The following is a 10,686-nucleotide window of genomic DNA, read 5'->3' as shown; positions in this document are numbered from 1 at the left end:
AAAACACGTGTCCATTCACTTTGAAAACAAAAATAAACAAATTGATTGATTTTTTTTTTTTTTTTTTAAAGCAAATTTTCATTTTTCGGTAGTGTGCATGTGCGTGTACAATTTCAGTACGATGTGAACTCAGACCATGATGACACCGGTTCCTCTGAGGTTAAACTGACTTTCCTGTGTTCAAATCAGACAAAGTGCAATAAAACAAGACAACATAGGGTAACGCCCAGAAAACACCCCCCAAAAAAACCTGAAAAATAGTGCCATGACGATAAAATGAACAATATAATTGTCATCGTACATGTTTAGTGTTTTTGTGGTGCAAACACTCGTTCTGCATATGGTGGATGGTGGCAACTTGTTGCAGCTGTGTGTGACACAAATCAGTGTTTTTATTTATTTATTTGCAGGTGTGTGTGTGTGCACGTGGCGTCATGGTATCAAAGCAAAGGGAGGCAGAGGAGGATGAAAGTCCTAAAAAACATCAAAGTGTCTCGCTCCACCACGTGGGAGTCCCCTGGTGACCCCGCAGGTCCGCACACCTCACTTTGGACACACGCTCACTTTCACTGTTTTTTTTTTTTTTTTTTTTTTGGGGGGGGGGGCGATCACGATCACGTGACCGAAGTGGCAGCCCACAACAGAACGCACGGGCTCCACCGGACACACACGCGCAGCGGCATCAGACAGAGGAAGAGACAGTGTGTGTGTGTGTGTGTGTGTGTGTGTTCATCTGCATCACAGGACGACGTGAGGAAGAAGAAGAAGGAGAAGAAGAAGAAACGTGTCGGTGCTACATTCCAGCATGGACGGATACAGCAGGAGCGATGATGAGCTGTTCTCCTCCTCCTGCCTCCTCAACCTCACCTGGGAAACGTGCTACGAGCAGGTAGGAAAACCCCGCATCTTCACATGGAACCACCACACACCTGAGACTTCACTGGGTTGCCAGATCGGAGAAAGGAAGCAACAACTTCAAACTTTAAACATGTAACTTTAACACTAATATCATCCCAAAGCAGGGTTTTCAACCTTGGGGTCGTGACCCCATGTGGGGGTCGCCTGAAATGTCTAGTAATTAATAATAATGAAAAAAAAAAAAAAAAAAAAAATTTCAACTGAATTTTTAAATTATTATTATTTTTCAAATTAAATTAAATTAAAACACAATCAGTATTCTATACGTTCACATTCTCAAATATAAATCTAGTTAAAATAAAATGCAGTATATGTATGTATGTATGTATATATATATATATATATATATATATATATATATATATATATATTAGCAACTAGTCTCTAACCACCCCAACATTTTAATTTTTTTCTTTTTTGTTTCTGCTGATTTTAAAGTTCTTATTGACTTTTAAGCTGTTGAATGTTTTCTGTCGCACTTTTTCATCATGTGAAGCCCATTGAATTGCCTTGTGTATGAAATGCGCTACACAAATAAATTCGCTTTGCCTAAAATCAAATTTTGGAAACACCGAATTATTATAATCAAAAACTAATTCTAGAAAGAAAAAAAAAGTCTTTGGGAATATCAAAGTAGGGTCACGACCCAAAAAGGTTGAGGACCACTGTCCTGTCAGTTTGTTTGTTTAAAGTAGGCAAACTTGACCCTAGTTTTTACTCCCACACACACGCACATCTCAGCACATCCTGCTCAGGTTCCAACATCCAGAAGCTGTAAATCAATAAAACATTAGTCTAGTAGACAATATATATATATATCATGCCAGGAATTTGATCAATAAATTAGAAGTGAACACACAAACTCAGTCAGAAGTTGCACTGAAGTGTCCCTCTGAAGATCAGAAGATCCTCCTTTTTTTATATATATATATTATAGGGGGACTCCACGGGTTGCCAGGTTGGTAGGTAGGTGTTGAAATCTGGTGAAGCTTAATTAGATGCAAAGATGCAGCACGCTTTAGATCCCAGCCTGTTTGCACTAAGCGGAGCAGCTCTGGTGTCTGCTCGAAGGTAATTACCCAAGTCCAGCCCCCCCCCAACCCTGCGTTGCCCCCCCCCACCCCCCCCCCCACCCCTCCAGCTCAATCAGTTCTGCCTTTAAAATACTTATCGTGCTGTATGGAATCCCTTCTAATGCTCACCGTTCTCATTTGTTGGAGGAATGTGCTCGCAGCTGAAGTCATCCGCCACGTGAATGCCAATGAAACCATTCTTTATGAATGCTAAGAGGGCTCCCGGCTATTTAGCGATTTATGCTCAGTGATTGATGCCAAAATATTTTGTAACAGTGATTTATTTATTTTTTTCTCCAACGCCACCGTGAGAGCACAGGGATAGATGTACACTAGCATCCAGGTTTCAACGCAGTGGAGGAGGAGGAGGAGGAGGAGGAGGAGGAAGATGTTTAACCAATCAGTCTCCAGCAGTGTCGTGGCCTACCATTTTGAATTATACAAGTAATCACAAATTAAAGAGGATTAGGGGCTCTTACGGCGCACGCTCCTGATTGGCTGCGCTTGAGATTCACATTGTGAGAGAGTTACTAAGCAGCAGCAAAACAAAAAAAAAAAAAGCCAACCCTCCCCTCCTCACCCAAAACGTGACTCAGAAGATTTAGATTCATAATGGATGGCAATTTAAATGAATCCCCTGATGGTTCACGACACAAAATTGATTCGTGGAGAATTGCGATGAGAAACCGTGGTGCGGGTAGATCCAAGGCAGTTCTGTTTACAGTGTTTCTACTGTTTCTACTGTGTCTAATGGGCTTTGGCTCACCTACAAACACTCCACATCAGCTCTGATGCACCCAATAAAACCACTGGTTTACCAACTGGTTGTTAGTGAGTCACAGAATAGGCAGAAGCTTGTTAAACTATGGTTGGGGGAAGCAAAATAGGCTGTGGAATGTTTATTTAGGTTGCCAGATTGGTGGATGAAACACCTTTTTAAAAACATATATATATTGTGTGTGCATTATTTTGTTTAAAACTAATTGACGCAATGCTCTGATGTGATTAGGGATGATTCTACGTTGTAAATTGAGTATAATTGCATTTGGATCACACGTACGCAATATTATTTTTGGTTTTGTCATTCAGATTAAGTGTGTCTATCAGCAAAAATAGAGATGAAATAAATACAAATCTAATTAATTGATTATATCGACCTGCATCTAAAATCTCCAACACAAGCAGTGCATTCCAGACTAATTTACTTTTTTAAATTTTTTAAATTCATTTCTAGAATAATTTTATGTTAAAATTTCGTAACTTATTTGTTCATAATAAATGGTCATTTTTTTTTCTCATACCTACTGTTGCTGACTATTGTTGCGAGTAAAATCACTTGATCAAGTCTTTTCTAATATTCCACGCGACAAAATAAGTAATAAAAGTATGTATAATTAATGCTGATATCGTACTAGATTAAAATCGATATCGGTCAAAACTCAAGGCTGCAATATTGGTTTGGTATCGAGAGTGAAAAAGTTGATAAAGATAATAATAGTGAATTATTTTGTTTAAATGATGGTGTTTTAGATCAGAAAACAATTAACCGTATAATATATAATATATATATATATATATATATATATATATAAGGGGGCAAAAGAGAAAAAAATCATCTTGTTTTAATAAAATCTATCTTGTCACAGCTTTTTTTTTTATTTTGTATTTTTTTTTTTACATTATATTCATTTGAAAACCCAATTTTTTCATTAATTTTACACCAACATTATTTAAAAGCTCTTTAAAACATTGTTTCTCAATTTTTATAAATATATATATTTTTTGCTTTGAGAAACAACTTCTTGACTCTACTTAGTGATAATAATCAGTGCAGTGATAATGTGATAATGGTCTGTTTTTAATTACATCATGCTGCTTTTCATCATGTACAGCACTTTGGTCAATTCTGGTTGTTGTAAAGCGCTTTCCAAGTAAAACTTGATTTGTGTTGATTTTTGAGCACATTAAGTCTCTTGGTGTTGCTTTTTTTTTTTTTTTTTTTTTTTTTTTTTTTTTAAAGCTTAGTTCCATCCCCTCTGTAAAATCCCTGCGCTCTCACCCTCTCCGACTCCTATGGCGGCGAGGGAGGAAAATAAATAAGGAACTAAAGGGAAATGTTGACACAGCCTGTCCTTGTGGCTGGATTATCCACTCATGCTTGAGCGCTGGGTAAAGGCCCTGCATTATTCAGCCTAAGACACAGAGACGGCGTGGGGGGGAAAGCTACAGGAATGTGTGTGAGGTGAAAGCCCCCCCCCCCAGTGGAAATGCACAGGGTGGGGAAAGAAAGATGCTGTCTTAGCTTAATTAGCAGATGACGGCGCTGTCCGTGGTGCTGAAAGTGTCCTGGTGCACATATTCAGAGTTCAGTGATCTGATCCCTGCCCTCCATAGGCAGCGTGTTCACTTTGTGCCACTTTGCACTCGTCCGTCCAGCTCGGAAGAGCAAAGTCTATCATTCAGAACTGTTGAGAGAGAAAAAAGGTAGCGTAGCATGCTCTCAGAAGCAGTCTGAGAATGTGTGTGAGTGTGTGTGTTCTTTTTTTTAAAAGCGTCTGCTCCTGCCTACAGCGTGTTTCATCACAGCCAGGCTCCACTTTTGTTTCTCCTCTCAAAGTGACTTGCTTAAATGAAAGGTTTTTTTTTTTTTTTTTTTAGTGTGTGTACTTTTAATCGCTATTTGATCCACTCAAATTACTGCTTCTTTTATTTATTTTTTCTCCTGTATAATAACTTGTCAATGGAGTTCCACTCTACAGTAAGAAAAGGGTTTAAAGAGGAGTGTGAGAGATTACACGCCTAATAGATGGAGACTTATTTTTGAGTTTTATTTTCATTATTGGCAGGCAGGACAGATTTTAGATACGTATATGTACGTATATGTCTTTTTTATTTTAGTTTTTCCTGTAGTTTTTGTATTTTTGTGTGCTTTTGCAGTCATTTTACATATTTCTTTGTTGTTTTGTATATGTTTGTTATATTATGTGTATTTTTGGAGTAATTTTATGTGTTTTTAACATTTTTTGTGTGTTTTTTTTTTTTTTTTTGAGTATTTCTGCTGTATTTTTTATTCATTTTTATCGTCATTTTGTGTGTTTTTGCATTGTAGGATTTCCATCCGTGATCAGTTTTGCTTTATTACTGGCATTCTTTCTTTGTGGCCTCTACTGGTCCGCGGTCCGGTAGTTGGGGACCCCTGCTGTATAGTGCACTGCTTGCTATTATCACCTCCTTCAACCATTCCGTCTGTAAGGCTGAATGATCAACTATGACAGCTAATCAGCTGTTTCCTATGAGATTTTACTTGCAAAAACAGACGCATGTCATTTTGCAAGAAAAATATGAGCTCAGGTTCGTAATCAACTCTTCGCAAAGCGTTGTTTTTAAAGCTTAAATCAGTTCTGGTGATGTACAGACACCTGTTGGTCAAACTGGGTTTAAAATGTCTGTTTTGTGGCAGAAATGATTTAAACTCGAGACGCTTCGTCGCATAAACCAACTTCTCCATCCAAACCTATCAGCGCAGTGCTTTTAGATCACGTGACTGCAAGATGGCGGCCAGGCTTAAGTGACTTTAGGTTCAAATATTTGAAATGAATATATTTGATGAAAATGCTAAAGCCAAGTCTCCCCTTTGTCCATCTGCAGCGTTTTGATGTGAATTCTATGAGAACAACTCTAGAGCACAATCATGGAATGAATGAATAAGGGTTTTTACATACATTTTAAATAATTTATGATATCTTTGTAAATGAGTGGAAATAAACAGTGTTTAGTGCTGGTGAATTGATCTACCACATGGTGTGTGACCAAGACTGACCTTTGTATTTTCAGTTTATGTTTTAAACGAGACAATTTTCATTATTATTGTTATTATGATTTTAAACAAAAAACTCACATTTTAAAATCTTCTTAAGTACCCCCTGTAGTGCCATTGTGTACACTTAAAGGTACACGTACCCCCATTTGAGAAACACTGTTTTAGATTTTTGTGGTTACAGTTAAAAAGTAATATAGTGAAGTTAAGTTAAGATTTGTAATACTTGAAGCACTTCAGAACAGTGATTTTTCAACTGGTGGTTCGGGACCCAAAAGTGAGTCGCGGACAGCTGGTCAAAAATAAACAAATACTTAATGTCTCATGTTCGACTTGTCTTTTATTTTGAAAGAAACTAGACTCTGTATGTGTGTTTTCAACAGCTATTCTAGAAAATAAGTGGCTCTCCCTGCTTCAGAGGGTTGTTTTATAATATTTACCTTTATTTTTTTACATCATACAATTTGATGCAATGTTAAAACACCAGGTTTTTTAAATTAATAAAATGTGTTATATACGTAGTTAAGTTTTTGGGCAGATATCTATATAAAAAAAAACAAGAATTTTTACACAAGGTTTGTCATTTTTAGATACTTTTATCTCTCTGAGGTCAAAGCCATTTAACTTTGATTTGACTCACTTCAGCTGAAGTAAAGTATTTAAAAAAAAATGTATGAAAGTGGAATTTTCAGTTTTTTGCAAAAAAACAAACAAAAAAAAAATGCTAAATTTGAATTTTTAGAGGTTTTTATTTTATTTTTGCGGAACCGTAGTAGATCTTGAGTGACAGAAAAACCCGTAAGACAACTGTATGAACTAAGGAAACATTTTGTGACCCTGCAGGCTGTCAGTCAGACGTGCCTTACTGTGCACAACCTGAATGCCTTGGGGCAGCGTCAGGAAAGCAAGTGACAGGATTTTTTTTTTTTATTGATTTATTTATTTTTTCATCACCAGAAAGACGCACTTGGAAAAAGTCTAAACTTTAAAAAGTCTAACTCCAGCCCCTGCACCGTGGATCAGCAGATCACGGCTTCTACATCTGTGATACGAGTCATTTTTAAACCAGTGCAGCTGAAAACTGAAAACATGCACTTTCTCTCTCTCTCTTATTGTTTCTTTTAAACAACTCCCACACAAACACAATCTTTTCTTCCTGTTTTCTTTTTTTTTTTTTTTTTTTTTTTTTTTTTTTTAATCAACAAGTGTGTGTCTGCTAAACACCTTGCTTTTTGATATCGGGCCACAGATGCACAGCCTGTCAGCAGTGTAATGAGAAGCGCGCTGTTCTCCCACAACATATTGCAAAGTTATGGATGGATAATTATCTAATCAAGACTTGGAGAAACTGACTGCTGATATGCTAACAGTCTGCCACAGCTTCGGCTACAAGATGTTTTCTCGTGGTATAGCAACATTTGGCGAAATCTGGTATTCAAGGGATTTATTTACAGCGACGCATTGCTTACAGGAAATGGTAAAATACACGTCTAAGTGATTGTTCTCACCAGAGAGCTGGAATCTTAAACCACTGTGATTGATAACTGCATCTAAGAAATGGTATCGCAAACTGGAAACTTTCTAAAAGGAGAACTTTTACTATTATTTATAGGAATGTAACGATTAATCGTAAGGCAGTTAAAAATCAATTCATAGGTATCACGGTTGATATCGATTTTCTGAAAATTGAATCGCAGTACTTTTTTTAACCAGCAGATCCACAAGTGTAGGCGGCGGGCGGAGTCTGCTAATACTTTCTTTCTGGCCGCCTTCTACTCTTAAATATGTTAATAAATGATTAATTACCCCTTTAGCACCGAAAGAATATCTGTAATATTACTTGGATATCTGTAAAAGTCACGTTTTTCTATTAGCTCTGTCTGCTAGCATAGCTTCTCTTCTTCACTGCAAGAATTTCTGCATGCCAACCGACCACTGTGTTACCAGTGCCCTCTGCTGGTCTAAACAAATATGACGTAAATCAGTGTAATCAGGTTTTTTTTTTTTTTAAAGTCCAATTGTTAAGGCACAAAATACATTTTCAGTTGCACTTTTAAAAAGAAAAATAACTATTATGCAGTTTTGCATTGTTTATTATAGAACCAGAATTTAAATTAATAGGCTTCATTTTCATTTGTATTATTCCTTTATTTATTTAATTCAAGATTTATTTTTAGTTAAATTGCATTGTTTTGAATAGTTTATCAAGGAATTCTTTTGACAATGAAAAATAAAAGGAAAATAGTACCGTATTTTCTAGTTTTTTTCCCAAAAATAAAACTTAAAATAAATAAATCGTGAGAGAATCGTGAACCCAGTACCGTGAATCGAATCGTATCGGGAGTTGAGTGAATCGTTACATCCCTAATTATTTACATAACATTAATTTGTCATGCACTTTAGTGTTTGTTTGACATTAATTGTTGCTATGTTGTGTTTTATGCGCAAACCACTGCGAGATTGCCTTTCAAAAGTAATCTATTATAATCTAAAAACTAAAAAAAGCAGTTTTAGTTTGACTTTAAGTTGTAGTTTTTTTTTTGTTTTTTTCCCCTTAATGTCAAACAAAATAAAGTGCATGACAAATTAATGTCATGTAAATACATGTTGCAAATGTTTTCCCGAGAGCCTCCCATGAGGAAAACACTGACTACATTTTGCTCACAGACACATAGAATAGATCTGTTCCTGTCCATGTTAAATTAGAATACAGTAATGTCTAACCAAATAAACCATTGAGACACTGTAAAGAATAAAACAGCAATGAATGACGTTTCTAAAATGCATCATCTTCATGTTTTTCTCAGCTCTTTTTTGACAGTGTGTGAAACTTCTGTTTCATATTCCGTCCTAACCCCATCATTTTGTGACGGCTTGTCAGATGACGGATAGAGAAATAGATGTGGGTTTTTTTTTCCTCCTTTCTCCCCTTGGTAGTTTTTTGCGTTGCACACATTGCAGGCGGTAAATGTGTTATCTTCCTCTGGGACTGTGAGAGTCCACGTTTTGGTCACTTTGTTTTTGTGCTCAGCACTAACCAACAAGCTGGAGAATGACACCGCTGCCGATTTACAGCATCGCATTTTCAACGTTTTTACAGCTTCTTTGTCAACGTGTCTTGTTTTGCATGTTGATCAGTGCAAATCTACTTTCTTCCTCTAAGATTGTGATATATCTCCATAGTAGCGATGAGTTGTGTGTTTGGTTAGCTTCGTGGTTAGCTTAGCACAGACATGATTCAGTTTTAGTCTTCGTCTTTTGACTAAAATGCAACCTGGTCACCTGGGCTATTTCAGTTATAGTTTTTTGTTAGAGCTGGCAATATATCGAGGTTCACAATAAATCAAGTTTTTTTATTTTGGCGATAGAGAAAATTACAATATTTTATAGCTTATTTTGGATTAAAAAACTTGTTTAAGGAGTCGCTGCTTCTCAGAACAGCTTTAAAAGCAAAGTTAAATGCCTACATTAATGTACAATATATATACTGTATATTTTAAAGCTTTTTTGCGTTCTAACCCAGACCTTGCCCTACACAAGCCACACTGCAGAACTCACTCACACGTGCTGTCCCTTAGAGGAGAAAAAGCCAAAAGTGGCTCATATTGTGCAGCTGTTTGTTTAGTAAATGTGTCTGTGTGGCATTTTAAATCAGAAAATTTAACCCAGAATTGTCTTTTTGCTCACAATATATTTGAATTAAAAAAGATTAAGATTTAGGGGTGTCCCGAGCCGATATCGGATATCGGTCTAATATCAGCCTGAAAACAAATATCGGATTCAAATTTCCGATTTTTTTTTTTTGCAATTCAATTTTCATTTAATTTATTCAATTGTAGAATACTGTAGATATTATGTTGAAGGTTAAATGTATGTAACCAATTGTTTAATAATAAATGGGTCAGTTTTTCTCATACCTACTGTTGCTGACTATTGTTCTCTGTTTGAGTGACATCACTTGATCAAACCTTTTCTAACATTCCACATTACAAAATAAGTCATTATTTAAAAAAAAAAAAAAAAAAGTAATGAAAGTATGTATAATTCATGCTGGTATCAGATCAATATCGGTATGGGCCGATACTAGGGATGTAACGATTCACTCAACTCCCGATACGATTCGATTCACGATACTGGGTTCAAGATACGATTCTCTCACGATTTATTTTACAAAATGAGACTGTAGACAAATGATGATTGAAAAATATTCCTTTATTTTTTGGGGGGGAAAAAAACTAGAAAATACTGTACTATTTTCCTTTTATTTTTCATTGTCAAAAGAATCCCTTGATAAACTATTCAAAATAATGCAATTTAACTAAAAATAAATCTTGAATTAAATAAATAAAGGAATAATACAAATGAAGAAGAAGCTTATTAATTTAAATTCTGGTTCTATAATAAACAATGCAAAACTGCATAATAGTTCTTTTTCTTTTTAAAAGTGCAACTGAAAATGTATTTTGTGCCTTAATTGGACTTTTTTAAAAAAAAAAAAAAAAGAAAACGTCATTTCCCTGTATTTACGTCAGATATTTGTTTGGACCAGCAGAGGGCGCTGGTAACCCAGTGGTCGGTTGGCATGCAGCTAATCGAGCAGTGAAGAAGAGAAGCTATGCTAGCAGACAGAACTAATAGAATAACGTGACTTTTACAGATATTCATGTAATATTACAGATATTCTTTCAGTGCTAAAGGGGTAATGAATCATTTATCAACATATTTAAGAGTAGAAGGCAGCCAGAAAGAAAGTATTAGCAGACTCCGCCGCTGCCTACACTTCTGGATAGCGCCCCCTGCTGGTTAAAAAAAAGTACTGCGATTCAATTTTCAGATTGATATCAATCGTGATACCTATGAATTGATTTTTAACTGCCT

General features: G+C 36.0%; 1 protein-coding gene across 4 annotated transcripts in view; it reads left to right on the top strand.

Moving 5' to 3' along the window:
* The first annotated feature begins 790 nt into the window (after positions 1-790).
* ppargc1a (peroxisome proliferator-activated receptor gamma, coactivator 1 alpha) overlaps positions 791-10,686 on the top strand; it is a 387,008-nt gene continuing 377,112 nt past the window's right edge. For all 4 annotated transcript variants that reach the window (XM_028474263.1, XM_028474258.1, XM_028474262.1 and 1 more), the window contains exon 1: positions 791-889. In XM_028474263.1, coding sequence (XP_028330064.1) covers positions 806-889 — 84 coding nt within the window. In that variant the 5' untranslated portion in view covers positions 791-805. The remainder of the gene's footprint in view (positions 890-10,686) is intronic.

Source organism: Gouania willdenowi, chromosome 18 (assembly GCF_900634775.1).
Source record: "Gouania willdenowi chromosome 18, fGouWil2.1, whole genome shotgun sequence".
In the NCBI taxonomy this organism is placed as follows: domain Eukaryota; kingdom Metazoa; phylum Chordata; class Actinopteri; order Blenniiformes; family Gobiesocidae; genus Gouania; species Gouania willdenowi.
The sequence above is the reverse complement of the archived record's forward strand: the minus strand, read 5'-3'. Positions and strand labels throughout refer to the sequence as shown.